At 41.6% G+C, this 19,460-nt stretch overlaps 1 protein-coding gene across 7 annotated transcripts in view; it reads left to right on the plus strand.

Moving 5' to 3' along the window:
- Window positions 1-17,882, plus strand: part of oxr1a (oxidation resistance 1a) — a 231,306-nt gene extending 213,424 nt beyond the window's left edge. For 5 of the 7 annotated variants that reach the window (XM_034103503.2, XM_034103502.2, XM_034103501.2 and 2 more), the window contains 8 exons: window positions 1,473-1,638; window positions 4,851-5,016; window positions 8,854-8,934; window positions 10,174-10,299; window positions 13,245-13,397; window positions 13,978-14,073; window positions 15,444-15,517; window positions 16,078-17,882. In XM_034103503.2, the coding sequence (XP_033959394.1) occupies window positions 1,473-1,638; window positions 4,851-5,016; window positions 8,854-8,934; window positions 10,174-10,299; window positions 13,245-13,397; window positions 13,978-14,073; window positions 15,444-15,517; window positions 16,078-16,213 (998 nt within the window). In that variant the 3' untranslated portion in view covers window positions 16,214-17,882. Of the gene's footprint in view, window positions 1-1,472; window positions 1,639-4,850; window positions 5,017-6,565; window positions 6,817-8,853; window positions 8,935-10,173; window positions 10,300-13,244; window positions 13,398-13,977; window positions 14,074-15,443; window positions 15,518-16,077 lie in introns of those variants that run through there. The other 2 variants (XM_034103507.2, XM_034103508.2) reach the window with 2 other exon arrangements.
- Window positions 17,883-19,460: the final 1,578 nt, after the last annotated feature.

Consider the following 19,460-nt stretch of genomic DNA (forward strand, 5'->3'; position numbering starts at 1 on the left):
GACATCTTCCAGTAACATCATTTCTAGAAAACGTTTTCAAATAACATAAATGATTTGCGAAAATATTCTACCGAATAAGAAAGCCCCAATGGTTTCATCTAGCAAACAGCATTCTGGGCCGATACTAATGTTTAAAATAACAATAACATGCTAAACTTACCCATTTATCATCATCGCACGCAGACTATAGTCTTCCAGCTTTGATTTCCTGAAAACATAAGCTGTAAATTACGTATCGTTGAAATGCACCAGCAAGTAGAATTTCTATTTGCACCAGTGATAATATAAATATAGAATCATTTTCAAAGTAAGATAAAGTGCAGTTGACTGAAATAAATCGAATGCCTGGAAATTGGGTAGTTACAAAAAAATAAGCAAAAGAGAAAATGGCTGTTAATTAAGAGAATTGGCTAATACGTCCAAAACCAAGGCAGCATCCCTTATTAGCATCTGTGTGGCACAGTCCTGGTCTTGTTATCGGACAGTGGCCTCAGTATGTCACACTCACAGACTCCCTTGTGTCTATACAACCTTTGGGCACGTAGTTGTGATTCCAAAGAGATTTCACTCCCCAAGAAGAAACGGAGCGAGACAGCGGGAGAGAGATTTGCTTTTTTACTCCCGGGCAATTATTGTCACACAGAGTCAGGCGGCTAAAGCGTTTCTAATTCATGGGGATCTGAGCAGGGCTGCACATTAGCACAGCCCACACAAGCAACAGCAGACACCTCGAAAAACAAGCTGCATTAATGCTTTTTGGAAATTGAATTTGTCTCAATAAGTGTGCTGCCAAAGCGGATTCATATTATTCTGTCTAGCATTGTTGCTAGTTCTCTAAACCAGGGATAACAATATGTGCCAGTGTAATGTCACTGGTGCAGTGATGTCATCCAGCTTCCCGGGGCTGTGGCCTTATCATCGACCTCTGATAATGTATCACAGGCGAAAGTGCCACCATCAATTACTCCATTTATTTCTGTCATCTGTTGTGTTTCTGCCACTAAATGCTACTTGAAGTAGCCAGTATTAGAAGATAGAGCTGAGGTCACATAAATAAAGCAAGTGTTAGGGGATGAATACACAGTTAATAAAGAAGACTTTTTTTATGACAGACTTTTGAAACAGGATAAAACGCTCAGGGTTTTCCGGATTAACAGCTAGCCTAGGTCTGTCCAAGGTTAGCAGAACCTGCCAACCAAAACCTGTAAGGCTCACTAGATTGTTTTAGTTGTTACTTTTTATATTTGGTTCATCAGTACAAACACGTAAGGGTCAAAGCAAGAGCTAGACTTTGAACATGTTTCCAGTCTGAATGCTAACCATTGGCATCGATCTTCTCATCTAACTCTCAGCAGTAAAGTTAAAAGGCGTTTTCCCAAAAATGTCAATATTTGTTCTTATAATAATTTATCCTGCTTGTTACAAAAAGAAATGACCTGTATGTGACCTTTAGTGTTTATTTCCACTTCCAGGTACAGGGTCTGCAGAGAGAAGGAAGCACCCCACTCACAAGTTCCTGTGTCTGCGGGTGGGGAAGCCTATGAAGAAGACGTTTGTTTCCAACGCCAGTGCCTCCATGCAGCAGTACGCCCAGCAGGGCAAGAAGCACGAGTACTGGTTCGCTGTGCCGCAGGAGAGGTGGGTTCCTTGGCATCACTTTTGAATACAATGAAATTATTCCTCTAGTAGCCTTTATAGCAGGGATTTAGTTAATCAGGGTATAAGGGTATTTTCCCACTTTCCTGTGGTGCTCAAAGCAACAAAATAAATGTTTGAAAAACTCAACAGCAATGTCTCTTCCCAGAAATCATGATCCGGTTATTTACAACAACAAACCTTGTTTAAGCAGTTTCATGTGGGAACTATTTATTTTTCTAGCAAATAGATTTTGGGGTGAACTGTGTCTTTGAAACCATAAAACCAGTGCTTTAACTGATGATATAGAACAATATTTTAAAGCAGAGTATATGATATAGTAGCCTCTGATTATTCAGCTTTCAGTGCAGCAGACTGATTTTAATCGAAGAGAGCTGCAGGGATTTGACCTGACTCAGTCCTACCATATTCATAACCCACTACAAAAGTCAGCTGAGTCCCTGAAGCCCCTCTTTTCCAATTCTTTAAATATTTGAAACCAATCAAATATGCATTATTTGTCTGGTCTGAGTCCCAATGCAGCACCTGCCCATCTCCCTGGGCTGCTTTGCCAGACAAAATTATGTATTATTCATTCACTCTGCAGGGAAACACACATGCACTTTACTCCTGCACTGGGCCACAACCCAAAACAATAAGCACGTTTCCAACGCTATGTTTTGTATCCTCAAAAAAGTTGTTATGCGTTTGTGACCTACGCTGAAATGTTTCATTTTTATCCACTGGAAATATGGCTTGTTTATAGGGTTTTCAAAGTTGTAACGCTCCGGTTGGATGTACGGTTGCCAAGCCAGTTCATATTAGTATTTAGTGTCTACTGGGACATGTCTCCATGCTTTAATGTTCAAAAAGCTCTTTATTGTTCTCAGCACCTCTTTTCACCCTCTGTCTGAAACCAGAGCCCAGTCTGCTCTGATTGGTTAGCTGGCCGGCTCTGTTGTGATTGGTCAACCATTTAGAGATCTCCTGCCCCGACAAAATCACGTACAATGTGTTGGAGAGCTGGCCAATAGAGGTGTGAATGTTACAAAGTGATGTCATTATGTTACGAAAGTGAACAAAGGACTACAACTTGGCCAGTTCCAGCAGGGGGGGGGTTGGTTGGAAGAAACTTTGGGATTTCAGCCTTTGCAGACAATATTCATGCTAACAAACCTATATAACACACTACGGAAAAGGGGAAACCACAACAAGCTAAATAAGACATCTCTAATGTTCTAACGCCCCTCATGTTCACACACATGCTGCTCTGTTAGGCTGCCAATCACATTGGAATCAAACACACAGGTTCAGTTAGTCATGGTGCTATAAATGCTCGTTGGATATGCGGTGTGTTGAGCGTCTGCGTGCAGTATTGACACTGAAATCCCCCCTCACTTCATTATTCATTATGAACTTCAAAAGTCTTGCTCCTTACAGATTTGTTGTTCTCTTCCACAGGTTGCTTAGCTACGACATTTCCCACCTGGCAAAACAAGTTTTCTGTGATGCTGCGCTACGGGAGGATAGCTCAGGGGCATTGCAGATTCAAAGCTAGTATTAAAAAGACATGTTACTACTCATTATTCTGTACTTGTGTTTCTTGGCAAGTCAAGGTGTGTGTGTGGGAGGAGTGATCATAAGCTGTTTGGACTGACAACACAGCGGCTCTTAGTTATTTTCTTCAGACACTGCGAGACGCTCTGTAGCTTGACCTAGATGGGAGGCGACCCGCATGATGTGTCTTGTCCTGGCAGTGGTGTGGGGGGAAAGCGAGGCTATTAAACGCACTGAATACAGCTCAACCTACTGAGTCTGTTCAGTTCTTTCATGTCTACCAGCCATAGCCATATGTGACACAAACTGTTCTTTATTTAAGTTGTTTATGAGATGCGCTGTAGCATCTTATTATAAACTAAACTGTTTGCAGAGCCCCAGGAGATAATAGAGAAAGCTTCTCTAATGGATATTTACATTGTAACAATGTATCAAATATGTAATGTGACAGGTGTCGCTTGAAGTGACTTGTAAAAACATGTTACCTGGCCTTTGGTTTCCATCAACTCAATGGTATACTTCTCAAAGTGTGGTCCGCGGACCACTGGTGGTCCGTGAGCGCCCCCTAGTGGCCCGTGAGTATATTGGTAACATTTCACATTTGAAATAAATAAATAAATTTAAGTTTTCCGCACTCTCGTGGAAATATCTCCGCAATGGAACGAGCTTAAGTTTGTACCATTTTCAGGCGATTTATAATCTGTTCTAGAAAAACGATGTGTTTTGGGATATTTGTGGAGTTAGGTGGTCCGCGAGTGTTTTTTTATTAAGTGGTGGTCCTTGGTATGAAAAAGTTTGAGAAACACTGATTTAGATCCTTAAACCTCATTTATTTTCGTTTAAGTCCCATAACTTTAAAAAAAGATATGGTTGAGTCTCATAAAGCTTGTTTACCCAAGCATATATTTTGGGATTTCTAAACGCAACAGGCCCAACAGCAGACAGACAAAGTTAGTACCTTGCTACTGAACATAGTGGAGCATTTAGCGGCTAAAGAGACACATATTTCTTAAGGAATTGGTGGGGACCAAAACGGAGCAAAAAGAGTTCACATTTGATTCTCCTTGTGTCCAGAAATAAGACTCCGACCAAATGCTAAAGTTGCTCTGTCTTTGTTCGATGTGTAAATATGCAAGTGTTAGCTAACCTGTTTGATGAAACAACTTTAAATAATGTGATAATATGTAAATGTTGTCTTTACAGCTTGTTGTGCTGCCCACAAGGGACAGCACGATCAATGTATGCATGTTCAACTATGTGTTATTATAAAACCATTTGTTCCCAAATGTACCCACACCTCAGAACAAAGTGATGGCTTATCTTTCTTGCAATACTTAATAACAGAGGAGAACAGAGTCACACAGGCCAAGCAGTTTTAACAGTTCATCAGAATTAGCAATGAGGTGACGAGAAAGCATTTCCAAATCTACTGATAGACACTGAACAAAATCTCAGCTGTTTGAGAAATCTTCACCCTATGAAAAATTGAGTAAACTGTTTTGGGTGTTGTATTAGTTGTTTACATATTAATTTGTTGCAGATCATTATGGACTGTATAAATGTTTTTTTATCAAGTGCAAGTTTTTTTGGTTTTATTTGACCAAATAACGTAATTCAGGAATCAAGCCTTTTCTCTAAATGCCTGTTTATTCCCCCAGGTCAGAACACCTGTATGTGTTCTTCATGCAGTGGAGCCCGGACATGTATGGTGAGGGGGTCAGGGGGATGGGACAGGAGCCTGGGTTTAGGGTTGTCAAGAAGAATGAAGTGACAGAAACAGATGTGGACGAGCCCATCACCGACCTCAATGTCAAGGAGTGGGAGGTAAGGTCTACGCAGCTCAAACTGTGCTCTTACCTTGTTAAATCAAACGTGTTGTCTTAAGCCTCACAGACATGGATTAAATATAGTTCTCCACTATGATTTATTCCATAACTGTGAGAGCAGAAACTCATGTGGTGTATTGTTAATTGTTGTATTTTAAGTTACATGTCGTATAACTGTTGATTTGCTTTTATTATGCAATGCATAGTGAAAACGGGCTAATTTTCATTTTTAATCCATCATAACTGTGTAGTTGTAAACCTTAGTTTTGTAATCTGCTTCTGTGTATTGCACTTTTATATACCACTGCATATTTCTTGATTTTATGGCAACTTTGTAAGTCCATGTAAGTTGTGTGAGCACTTGCTTTGCTTGGAAATGTGCTTCTCTGAACTTCCAACCAAAGTGTTATGCATGTTTGTGTAATTGTTTATTCTTCTCAGTTAGTGTTTTGTAGTTTTCATTATATGTTGTGTGGCTGTCACTAGTGTTGGTGTACATTCAGAAACATATTTTGCAGAATGGCAAAAGGCTAACACCATTACAGTTTCTTATCTTTGAAATCACCTCAACTCACTTGGTAGTGATGTGGGCTCAGTCTGTCCTACTTTCTTGGTAAACTTACTTCTCAGGTGTCTTCTTGATTGCACATGAACAGAATGGTGAAGTAAGACTTGGAAGCATAGACAACAGATGTTCCTATAGATGTTCAGCACTGTTATTGGAAGCAGTTGCACCCCACTGTAAATAGGTTGTGGTCAGATTATTAACAGCCCTGTGGAAAATGTGGAAAATAATAGGTCATTCATTGTAGGAAGACATTGATACCATGGAAGCAGTGGCAGGGATTTAAACTAATGTAAATTCATGATGTAGGAAACAAAGTGGGCTGATTTGTTTTTCATGTTCCATTACATTTAAATAAGTAAATAGGAACCTGTTTCTCTTGTTAGTGCTGTTGAAAATAATACATGAATTTAAAGCAATGTTTTTGCTTGTTGCTTTAAAGGGTGGGGTAGGTAAGTTTGAGAAACCGGCTCGAGATCGCTAGAATTTGAAAATACACAACCGGAGAAAATCTGTCACTTCCTTATAGAGCCCCTCCTCCAACACACACGAACGCGTGCATAACCAATGAGGGCACGAGATAAATGTGTGCCCCGATGGAAGGCTGACAGGCAGGTAGGCCATCCAATCCGTTTAGCCGGAAGTGGCAGATTTTCTCCGGTTGTGTATTTTCAAATTCTTGCGATCTCGAGCCGGTTTCTCAAATTTACCTACCCCACCTTTAAGGACCAATAGGTGAGTTTATTTAAATAAATGTTATTGTTTCGGGGGAAAACTGACACATTTTTCTTTAGGCTTGTTAAGTTGTGTATTAATTATTACTTGATTTAATTTGAACTTCTTTACGTAACTTTTGGATACTGTCCTGAAGAAATCATACCTCGTGTGCTAGTGGTGCTACTGTTTCTTTAAATGGTCGGTTATGGGACGGGGGTCATCGTTGTTATCAACCAATGGGGAGCCGGTTTCCCTGCTGTCCCGTGTTATTACTGGTTTACAGCGATGTCACACAATCCATGTGGAGATGCCCCCGTTGGGAAAAAAAAATTCTATTTCAGTCAAGCAAGCTGCCAGGCTTCATACCAACTCCGTCGTCTTGTCTCGGGGCTTTACTGGGAGAACTTAAAGGATTTGTAATGTAACTTTCCAGCTTCAACCTCGCTCCGAAAGCAAGATATGTTTTCTAGGAGGGTGAAAGACCAAAAGAAGCGGCTGAGCCCTAAGTATACTTGTGTATGTTCCTTATGTTTAGGTCATGTTTTCGGTCCTTGGTGATGTATTTGGTATGATGTTGTTGTTGTTGTTGTTGTTGTTGTTGTTGTTGTTGTTGTTAGCAAGCCGTGCTAGCTCGCTAGCGAAGCTAACTAGCCCTCTATACAGCAGTATGCTGTAGGTCAGTGATTGATTTTGAACAAAGTGGCCACTGTCCGACCACTATTTGGTAGTCAGGAAGGTGCTCTCATCTGTTGTTTGTCCCCTTGGCACCTTGTGATACGATGTGTGGGGCTCTGTAATCTGTCTGAAAGTTTCCAGTGCGGGTTGCCAGTTAAAAGAGGCAGCCCCTTCTTTCATTCACCAGTGTCTTGACCTCACATTACCATACATGTTTTACCAGGTATCATGTTTACTTTATAGCTACAACGTGTTATTTGGAATGCTAACATGTGCTGTGTTGCAGTATAATCTTTGCTGTCACTTCAACATCCTGACCTTATTTATGAGATTGATTCACATTGCAATGTGTAGCATGCTGCTAGCTAACCCTTTTCCAGGGCACAAATGCACTAAAGTGCCTTCAGCTGTAGGTGAAATGAGTTCCACATGTATTTTTTATTAGGGCTGTAGTTATCTACTACATTATTGAGTGCTGTAAAGAGGCAACTTGTTACCAAAACAGTTATTTACACCAAAGGCCACAAGGTAAGCGAAAGATAATCTTAGTTGTAAAAAGTAATTAAAGGCAATGTATGACATGTTTGCCCTGACAGTTAAAACATATTAGGAGAGATTATGTTGTGTGTGTGTGTGTGTGTGTGTGTGTGTGTGTGTGTGTGTGTGTGTGTGTGTGTGTGTGTGTGTGTGGGTGTGTGTGTGTGTGTGTGTGTGTGTGTGTGTGTGTGTGTGTGTGTGTGTGTGTGTGTGTGTGTGTGTGTGTGTGTGTGTGTGTGTGTGTGTGTGTGTGTGTGTGTGTGTGTGTGTGTGTGTGTGTGTGTGTGTGTGTGTGTGTGTGTGTGTGTGTGTGTGTGTGTGTGTGTCTTGTGCACAAGGCTTAAAATATCTTCCTGTACGAGACACAGTGGACTAGTAAACACCAACGTTGATTCAGAGGCAGCAGCTCTCTGCGGAGCTGGCAGCGTGGGGTGTAACTGTTGGAATGTGTCCATGCTCACAGGTCATTGTGTTGCTCTGTCTGGGTTGTTGTTTTCTGGATTGTTGTTCCTGACAAACGGAGAGTGGGTTATTGTTCATGCCATGGACTTGGCAAGCATTGTTGCATCAGTCGATTTTGTGGATTTTGAACTTTGCACTGCAAATACTTTTTGGATTGTTTAAGCATTTTGGTTCAGAAGAAAGAGTTTTATTAATATTGCAGTTATTTTGTTTAAGTTGACTTGTAGGATGACTGAGTGGTGGTGGCATTCAATTACACAAACATGCAAAATGACAGAGAGCTCTCTATCATTCTTTAACTAAAAAGTGGACTTGTCAACAGCGGCCTTAACGGTATACTTTACCCTAAAAATGACCATTTGTATACCAATTACTCACCCCATGTAACCTTGAATTCTTTAAGAGAAATTCATGGTGAACAAAGAATCAAAATACACAGAGAATTCTTGATGAATGTAGATAAATACGGGGCGTTTGCTCCAAAACGTAATCAAAACGTCCTTTTATAAACTCGTGCGTACCTCATGCAGCATCGTCCAAGTCTCATTTAACCAAAAATGATGTTACAAGAGTTTGTAAATGGATGTTTTTATATAGTTTTGCTGTTGTAAAATGCGCCCAAAGTTCATCACGGAGGATATAGAACAAAGGGTAACTTGAGGTATGTAATTTATATAAAAAATGTTATTTTGTGGGTGAGGTATTCCTTTAAGCCTTGGATACAGTTTTTAACATTTCTGAAGTCTGCTTTAATATAAAGACTAGTGTTGTGTTTTCCCTACTTAAAAGGACACTTAGTACTCAATCCTTCTCTTCACTCGCCGGCAAAAGATCCGGTAGAGTTTTATGTTCCACTTGTCCCTGTTTTTGTACAACCAGGTAGTGTCTCTGACGGAGTACCACCGTCGGATCGATGCTCTAAACAGTGACGATCTGCGCTCGCTCTGCAAACGACTCCAGGTGCCCTGACCTGTCTCTCTGCCCAGCCTGTTGCTGCTGCTGCTGCCTGCACCAGGATGCTCTCCCAGAGGCTGGAGCAGGCTGCAGCTGCTGCTGATGTTGCATACTAACCTCAACAACACCTGTTCATACTGCTTTACTCTAAAGTAATAGATTGAGTAGGTTTTGCGAGTGCATGGATTCTCAAAACCTATAGAAAACTTGCTTTACGAGATCAATTGGGAATAACCTCTCAAGCATTTGACAGGAAGTATTTTTTATCAATCCATTACAGAAAACTGTGTTATGAGGTTTTGATGTAACCGCAGCATTATCTCCATATGTCAGGCTTTCCGTCTTAGACTGGTTGTCATGGTGTTTTTAGCGCTTCAGTCTGGTTACTAGGTAGTTAATGCTAGCTGTTTTTGTGAGCTGTAGACACAGATTACACAGAAATAGCTGTGGTTATTTCCTTTTTTGTTTCTTTATTAGAATATTGTCTTAGTTGTTGAAATAAGATGAGTTTTTAGAGTATTGATGGACAAAGAGATGGTGTGTTGGGGACAGGGTGGAAGTAAGACTCCCTTAGGCTGAATGACGTTTCCTGAGAACAATGCAGGTAGGCATGTTTGAATGGGGGCCGAAACGTGAGCGCATCCCAGCCAGCACAGCGCTCTACAATCAGCCCCTGTTATCAGGAAAGATAAATAACCCAAACAGTCTGTTGGTCACAGAAAATGTCAAGCTGCGGATTACAAATGATTCATTGGGTTCATTTCCTATTCACTTTGCATTCTCCTCTCCCAGACACTGTTTCAGTATTCTAGTTTGGCCCAACCAATCCTAGTTGTCTGGCATTGGAAAGTGGCAGGAAGATATTCAGCTGTCATCACCAAGTTGTTTGGATTATCAGTGTGTTGCCAGCAAACGCTGCATTTATATTTTTTCCGTGAACACTGTTAGATTTAAAGTAGGACTATTGTTGCTCAGGTTAGGCTATATTCTTTATGTCATCATAGCCTGTTAAGTTACACATTTTCTTCAAGTAGAGTTTATCATGTATCACTTCAGAATCCACTGACTCAGTCTATCTGGGCCTTATACTGTTGCAGGTTACAGCCCAATATAAGCAATCTAAAGTTGTAGGTGTATGACAAATAGCTATAATTGAACCCAACCGGTAAAGATGCTTTCTGGAAGCTGAAGTGAAACTCCCTGTTTCAGTGTATATACCTACCTAACTTTCATTTGTTCTTGTAGATCACCACCAAGGAGGAGGTGAACTGCAAGCAGGGCGCATCCATCAAGTCGGAGCTGGAGCCAGAAACGTTCAAACCCAACCTCAGAGAAGCCAGCGATCTCCTGGAGGCCGACCAGATAGAGAAGGTACCCACCGCTGATGTACAACATATCAATAATGTAACCATGTTCATCCAAATGTAATCCATTTTCACTCTGGTGCATTCAATGTGAATTATTCGGCCCCTTTTCAGATTGGTATTTGCAGTATGAACCTATATACCATCATATGATCTGTGGGTCGTGCGGTTGTATGCAAACGCAGAGGATTTGTCATTTCACTTTCAAATTTGTAAGAAAATGTAGCCCTCCTTTCCTTCAGCTCCCTTTTTAGGATTATGTGCCGACCGTGTAGTCGGGAAACAAATGCATTCACTGCTGAAGTAACCATTATACACGAGCCTACCCAGCCGCTTTAGATGGAAAGAGTACAAACTAGGGCTGAACGATTAATCGATTTTAAATCGAAATCGCGATTTGAAATGATGTGATTATCAAATCTCAAAGCCTGCGATTTATTTTTATTTTCTTCTTGTGTGCCAGTCATCCACACCAATCAGAGGTGCTGTGCTCCACATGTACCAGCCATTGTTAACCAATCAGAAGTAGCCCATGATAGAAGGTGATAGACAGATTGATCCAATCACCTGCCAAGTGCTTCTGAAAGTGCCTGCCCTTTCCAAATGGCTTCCAATGGAGCTTTAGATGGTTTCTGAGTCAGGTTAGCAATGCTCCATCACATGTTTCTATCACAGGGTGAGTCTTAAACTGAAGCTTGACTTTAAAGCAACGGAAGTTTCATGTAAGTTTAGTTTTTTCACTCGTAGCTCGGGCTGCGGGGGGGCTAGAGACGGGAGCACGTTGATACGACCTTCCTAGCCGGAGTTCTGGCCGCATTTTACAATAAACTTCCGTTGGGTCGCTTAAAAACAAATATCGCAAATCGCAATCGCAATATTTGTCAGAAAAATCGCAATTCCATTCAATCGTGCAGCCCAAGTACAAACAGCAAAGAAGTCTATTATTTACCATCAGCACACTCACTCCTCCACCAGGCTCAGAAGCCATTAAGCTAAGGGTGGTGGCAAAGTGAGACGGTGCAAAGTGAGTATGATTGAAGAGAAAGTTTGCCCCAAAATCGAAAATAATTTATCTTCTGATATTTATGAATCTGATTTTTACTGCGAGTTGTTGTTCGAAATGTCTCTTGGCACTCACTTGTGGTGCTCACAGCTGCAAATAATACATTTGTTAAACTCGACAGCAATGTCTCCTTTTAGAAATCATGACCCAGTTGCTAAAGATAGTTGTTAGTCCTAGTTTCATGTAGGAACTATCTTATTGTATGGTATTGCCACGCAGAAGGAAGCATGCACCTGCTCATGGACGAGAGGCTTGAGCTTGTGAACAATAATGTAAACATGGAGACATCTGAGCAATAATGTTAGCTTACTCAAGTGAGCTCAGGAAAGCCTTTTATAAATTAGTAAATGCACGCTTCTTTCTACGGCGTGATACTGTACAAAATAAATAGTCCCTAATTGAAACTTAGGTCTCTAACTCTGTCAGGATTTCTAGACAGCGACATGCTGTTCAGTTATTAACACTAGAACCGCCAGAGGTCGCCGTATACCTAACACCGCCAACGGGTCACATGTACCCGCTATTGATTTTCAAGGTTCAATGTTCTTTTATTTATCATACAGAACAGTGAGTTTTGATCGCACAGGGATGAAACTTATACCAATAGAATCTGTGGACTCTCAGCTTTCCATATGCTATGATAGTTTGTGCAGATATAGCATGAAGTATAAAATATCACTACCAGTGCTGATTTAAAAGCTTGGTGTTAGACTTGTGTTTTGTTTAGGTACAGATCTCTATCTCTCTCTCTATCTATCGATAACTATCTATCGATCTATCTGTAATGTTCTGTTCTATGGACATATAATTGTCTACATAAACGGACGACGCGGACTACTTCTCTCATTCCGAGTGTTCATCTTTATTCAACTGGCACGTAACCTGCACACATGCATTATGTCCTCAACGTGAGCTCAGTCATCCAAGATCTTGTATTCTCCAAGATGTTACACTATCTCTCTCTCTCTCTTTCTCTCTCTATCTCTCTCTATCTCTCTTTCTCTCTCTATCTATGTATCTCTCTTTCTCTCTCTATCTATGTATCTCTCTATCTATAAGGAACCGCAGTAGGCAAAAGGCGTTGCTATAGCAACACGTCATGTTTACGCTGCATTTTCTATGAGGTAAATATTACCCGCTGGCGGATATGGGTATAAATGGCCCATTTTTTGGTGATTTTTTCAATCTGACTTCATATTGACAATTGAGAAACACATTAACAGACTTGTCTCAGGCGCTAACCTTTATGTTGTTTGAGGTGTGGTGTACTGTACGCCCCGCAGGCATTGCAGGTTAGTGCACACACAGACACACCCAGATGAGTCCCTATCGGCATATTGACCAATAGATTGCCAGTGTGCGTCTTCCTTTTAATGTCCCTGAGGACGTGGCTCAGAGCAGAGGTCGAATCACAGCAGAGCGAAGGTGAGGCTCTTTTCCTCAGGGCTCCGTCTCCAGCCTGCTTCTTACAGAACGCTCCACCACGGGAGGAAGTGCTGAACAAACAAGAGGAAGAGCAAAGGACTGAGGAATTACTGTAGAGCGCGCAGAACATTTAAAGGATCCATACCGAGGGAAACAGAGAGAGTTGTCCGTTAAAATGAAGCATACAGTGCACCCCCCCTCCAGCGCCTTGCTCCGCTTTATCTCCCCGCGCAGCGCAGCCCTGTTAATCCTTCAGTCGGGCAGCAGCAGGGAGAGCTGGCCTCTCTCCTGAGACGCGCTGTGTTCGGAGCCCTGTTACTCTTCTCTAAACGCCACACAGTGTTAAAAGGTCACTGCCGATGTAATTGAGCATTGGTGGCTGTGGCCTTTCCGTGTTTCATCTCCTTTCTCTCTTTTCTCTGCTTCCTTTATCTTTATTATACCCCCCCCCCCTCCCTACACAGCTCGCCAGGAATCTCCCACCACGGACCATTGGGTACCCATGGACGCTGGCCTTTGGCACATCAAAGCATGGCATGAGCATCAAGTCTCTGTACAGAGCCATGCAGGGCCAGGACACGCCCGTGCTCATGGTGATTAAGGACAGCGACGGCCAGGTGAGCTGCAGATTCAACCCAGCAGGGGAACACTGGGAGATGTAGGAGCTGAGTTAGGCCCAGTGTACACAGAGCGTCGTGTTCCCGCAGAAGGGAGTGGGTGGGGCCTCCTCCCAAGCAGAGGGGGGAAGTAACTAAGTACATTTGTTTTTACACCATAAACACAAACTGGAGGATGCTTGCTCTCACGCTTTGAATGGATGAGCTTCACCCCTGAGACAGTTGGCGCTATAGAGCGAGGACGTTATGGCTAAACAAATCCCAACACTCGCCGGCAGCATCATCCAGGGTTCTATCTCATCCAACCCAACAGGTGACCTTTCTGGTCTTTATTCTGGTAGCTTCCTTCTGAAAGACAGAGCAAAAAACAGGCACCCGGGTGACTTTCTTAAACAAGTTGATATTTCCAAGTGGAAACACTTTGAGCAGCTGCTCAAAAACATTGTAGCGCTAAAAAGAAGATGCAGTGCTTCTTATCGGGCGATGATGAAATATGCTCTGCTCATTGGAACCGGTTGAAAAGATGGACACTTCAGTTGTTAATTGTTGTTGTTGCATTCTTTGTGATTTGTTCCTCCAGGTGTTTGGTGCGTTGGCGTCTGAGCCCTTTAAAGTCAGCGATGGCTTCTATGGCACCGGGGAGACCTTCCTCTTCACCTTCAATCCAGAGTTTGAGGTACACTACCTTCACTGTCTGTAGGAATTCATAAATGTACAGTGTCCTTTATGATGGCACTTTCCCTCAGGCGAGAAGATTTGCTAAAAGAGTGAATAGTTGAGGTGATCATCGTGTGGTGGCAAACATTACCACGGTGTAGTGTCATTTTGTATCTGCCCTTTGTGTGGATGAACAATGTGCTAAGAGGTTTACCATGCACACTGTGAATGTAAACATTGTGTAATCTGCCTTATCCGCAACAAAAAGGTATTGCATTCAAATATTGTTTTTTGTGTAACGGGCCAAAAACACAATGATGTTGTGTGGAACTGGAAAGAAGTTAGAAAAGACTGTTTTAGGCAAAGAGTTAATATTGCAGACTCAACCCAGATAACATAGTGTATGCAATACTATGCCAGGATAGACTCGAGGTTACACGGTGAACAAGCTCTTCTTCTACTCCCAACCCATGCGGTGATAAATATGCGTCTGTATATCCGTATACATTTGAAAGTGTTCTTTGAACGGTTCTTTAAAGCTTCCACTTTCAGAGGCATGTAGCGTTTTGTAACTTGCTTATACTTGCTAACTTGGTTATGCTCCGACAGCATTTACACTGGAATGCTTTCAGGGTGGAGGAATTTAAGAAATGCTACATTTGCATAACAGGTTTACATTAAGGGGCTTTAATCCCGTCATCTATGACAATGCAATGATTGTCTGGATCTTCCCCATCACCAGAAATACAGAACATGTAGACTTCTCTTAAAAGGACAGAGTCTGCATTATCAAATGTATCTCTGCAAATAACGATCAGAATGTCACCTAATTTGGATCAGATGTTTACAGACACTAAACACTGAATCGTAGGATATTAAAATAAGGAAAGGTATGTATTAATATATGAACCATCTTATATGCCTTGCGGTATAGTATAATGTAAGGCAAGATGTTAATACTAGACCATGCCTTAGAGGTAAACATCGATGTGTTCTGCTCTCATCGCGGTAAACACCACTGGACAGATGCTGTCAACATGTAACATGTCATGAAATGCCTCCTAATGTTGCTGTGTGTGTGTGTGTGTGTGTGTGTGTGTGTGTGTGTGTGTGTGTGTGTGTGTGTGTGTGTGTGTGTGTGTGTGTGTGTGTGTGTGTGTGTGTGTGTGTGTGTGTGTGTGGGTGTGTGTGTGTGTGTGTGTGTGTGTGTGTGTGTGTGTGTGTGTGTGTGTGTGTGTGTGTGTGTGTGTGTGTGTGTGTGTGTGTGTGTGTGTGTGTGTGTGTGTGTGTGTGTGTGTGTGTGTGTGTGTGTGTGTGTGTGTGTGTGTGTGTGTGTGTGTGTGTGTGTGTGTGTGTGTGTGTGTGTGTGTGTGTGTGTGTGTGTGTCAGGTGTTCAAATGGACAGGAGACAACATGTTCTTCATGAAAGGAGATATGGACTCTCTATCTTTTGGTGGAGGAAGGTGAGTCCAATATTACAGACACATCTTTCAGTCTGAACTAAATCTGTTTTAGTAGAATCTAATGATACAGTATAGTTCAAAGTTATTCCCCCGAATGAAATAATGATAGTGAAGAGGTAGATAATTGAGAATAACACATCATTTAAGAACTGATGGAAAGAAATCTTCCTTTTGTTCTATCTTTTTGTCTGGAAGCAGGTGAGCCTGAAGCTAATGTAGTGTAACCTGCTAACATGCTGTCACTGTGTTTAGAGTGCATGGGAGGGACTTGACTCAAATACAAAAGTGAGTGCTTTTAGTATTTCGACCACTTCAGCCTATTGTGGCCGAACAACAACAAACACATTTATAAATGTTAGTGGCAAAATCAGTTTTTTCATCTGCTTAACACAGGAGCAAACACTATTTAGATCACACTTATAATAAATCACCAGATTAGTATTTTTCTCACGTGTATAAAAATGATTTTCATTGCATAAAAGCGTTAGTCATGAAATATGCCTTAAAGACTGTCGCCTCCTGGATGATGACCTCCAGCTAAGCCCTGTCTCTCTCCCCAGTGGGGAGTTCGGCCTGTGGCTGGACGGAGACCTGTACCACGGCAGGAGCCACTCCTGTAAAACATTTGGGAACCCCATGCTGTCGAAGAAGGAGGATTTCTATGTTCAGGACATAGAGATCTGGGCTTTTGAATAACAGTGCACCACAGGGAGAGAAAAACAAGTCCTGCAACAGGGCAAAGCGAGGAGCCCCTCCTCCTTTAGAACAATGGCCCCCAGCCTGTCTGCACATCACCGGGCTCCGCAGGAGGCCAGCTGCCAGATGCTTGTTGTGCGTTACTACTGCAGTTATTACGGAGCTTCTTTTTCTTTGTGAAAAATGACCTTTGTGTGTATCTTGTTACAGCCTTGTGCGGCGTCTTTGCAGAGTAGGGGGAGTGTGTGAGTGAGGGAGGGAGAGGAGAGAGCCTTGAGGAGCATTAGAACTCCTCTCCACCTGAAGGTGTTAGCGTTTGGACCGAGAAAAGGACCGCCCTACTCGTCCAGATCGTGTGTCCGTCACAGAACCTCAAGGAGCCCCCCCCCCCCCCTAGAACTTTTGTCGGTAGGATGTTACTCACTTTGCTGTCTCCACGGAGAGAGACCCAGGTAGGCAGACAGAGGCTGAACACATTCCATTACTCCTGGTGATGGTAGTGTCGCATTTAAATAAAATAAAAAACTCATCAGCAGCAGGATATGATGACACTTGGCTCAGAGAGGATTTGCTGTGTAAGGGGGGGTGTTAGTCTTTTTTCCAGTACAGTTTTGGGTTGTCTTCTGAGTATACTGACTATAGAGTATTGTGTATTGTAGTCCTCCTGTCGTTCACTGTCATAGCACACCATCTGAAGCACATAGCTATACTCAGATCACCCCTCGTCGTTCTGTTCAGTGGGTGTACTGTTCGTAGACGGTAACGTATTGCAATAGATTTGTGGAATATGCAAAATAACTGTCCTGTGACCTCAAGTACGGGTGGGGGGGGGGAGGCGCGGCACTTTAGCCGCGGCCCGTCGCTCTTTCACGAGAGAAACCTGTAGAGATTTGACGTCTTGATACACGATCGCTTTTCATTTGAAAAGCCCGCGACATGGTTAACTGTTTCACATGCATATATGACAATTATTTATTGGTATATATGATTATATGGGGATTTATATAATCATATATATTTTGCTGTTAAGTGTGACAGTGATCTACTTGTGCTGATATTTCAGCTGTTACAATATTATGTATATTACCCTGTAAATTAATGTTCAAATAGTAGATGTGTTCCTATATATATATATATATATATATATATTTATTATATATATATATATATATATAAATACATAATGCTATATAAATATATATATATATAATAAAGTGTGGATTGGTGGGTTGCTTCCAGCACTTTAATCAGGTGTAAAGCGTCAGGCCAGGTTCCTATATTCTCTTAGCAGTAGCTGTACAGTACTTTTTTTGTTTAGATCATTAAGATGTTAACTGTTAGTAGAAGCTTGCTGCTACCAATATCAATAAGGGTATGACCTAACGCTCTGTGTGTCTAATAAGGAGGATTACTCTGAGGCAGGAAGGGGGGTGGAAGGTTGGTTCTCTGCTGTTGGCTGTCAGGTCGGTGGGTGGAGGTAGGTTTGCAGGCAGGGTGAGGGGGGGTGTGTACAGGACGTATCCTTCCGCCCCTTCCTGGTCTTCCACACCAGTATTTGTGTCCTTGTGGAGCCACAAAGAATAATATGGATAATTCTTCCGATAATTTCACCAGATTACAATGTATCAGTGATGTATAAATAACAATAAAGCTGAATTAATTGTTGTAACCTGGGATACGACTCAATCAATCAATGTTTATTTATATAGCCCAATATCACAAATGTTACATTTGTCTCAGTGGACTTCACAGTTTGTAGAGAATATCAGTATGACAATACGACACCCTCTGTCCTTAGACCCTCTGTCCTTAGACCCTCACATCGTACAAGGAAAAACTTCTGGAGAAAACCCACAGTTTAAAGGGAAAATGGGAGAAACCTCAGGGAGAGCAACAGAGGAGAGATCCCTCTCCCAGGACGGACAGACGTGCAATAGATGCCGTGTGTAAATTGAAAAGATAATACATTTGCAACATAGGTAGTCCAAATGTTTGGAAATGCATGTGTGTATAATAGGAAGATGAATCCACAAGGATATCCATCCAGGACCGATGATCCAGGACCACAGCCACGACTCAAGATCCAGGGCTCGCGATGCAGGACACAGGACCGCAGGATCATCCATGACTCCGGATCCCGGCGTATATAGACACCAAAAAGAAAGACATTTGGGGAATCTGTGATGTTTCTTTTTTTAGTTTAATATATCTGCTTTTTTTTACACTTCTTAACTCCTCAAAGGATAGTTGTGTGCTCTTTTGTAAGTGTTCATTGGAAACACATTTGTACACAATCCCCAAAACAAATAAAAAAAAAACGTCAATATATTTGCTATTTAAAAGTAAAGCTGCTCAGAATTGGTAGGAGTTTCCCGCTGCTCTGTAGGTTGGATTTGATTTCACGCTCACCTGATACACTGCTTACACATCTTTTGAATTACTAAACTGCTCCGGTGCTTTGAATGTAAGCAAGATGACGCAGTGAAACGGTTCATGTTTAAGAAGAAAACTAATGGGTTGAGATGTAATGTGAAAGACGGTACCAGCCAAACATTTATTAAAATATTTTATGTTTTACTTTCATGCTGCAGCTTTTAAATCCAAATATATTAAACGTTTGTATTATACATACATTCTACAACATGTTGTGTGTGTAAAATGATGATCTGTTTCAGCTGTCAGCTTTATCAATCACTGATCCTGGTTTAAAGTGTACATTCAGCAGTCAGAGATAAAACCTACCTTTGGCCAGTTCTCTCTTGAACCCAGAAGACCGCCCCACTATATGTACTAACTCCAGTTAAATAACAGGAAACTTACAAAGCCTTGCTGCGGTCGTTAAAGGTGTATGTAATTTATTTCAGAAACACTGTTATATTCCATGGAATGCTCTTAACTACTACGACGGAGTATTAGGGCCACACTTAGAAAAAAAAAAACAGAGATTTCGAGAATAAAGTCGTAATAATACGAGAATAAAGTCATAGTTACGAGAATAAAGTCATAATTACGAGATTAAAGTCGTAGTTTCATAAGTGACTTGAGAAGGAGACAACAGGAGCGTCCTGCAATAAAATGAGGAATGTGGAGCATCTTGTAAAGCAGTAGGCCTACTTTAGTTTTGGTTTCTCAAATAACGAAATACTTTTGGCACATCAGCATCAGATTATCATAAGTATTAGAACTTTGAAAAGGTTGTGCAATAAACTGTCCATTATTTCGAAGAAAGAACCAAACGGACATGGAG

This window comes from Pseudochaenichthys georgianus, chromosome 16 (genome assembly GCF_902827115.2).
Source record: "Pseudochaenichthys georgianus chromosome 16, fPseGeo1.2, whole genome shotgun sequence".
In the NCBI taxonomy this organism is placed as follows: Eukaryota; Metazoa; Chordata; class Actinopteri; order Perciformes; family Channichthyidae; genus Pseudochaenichthys; species Pseudochaenichthys georgianus.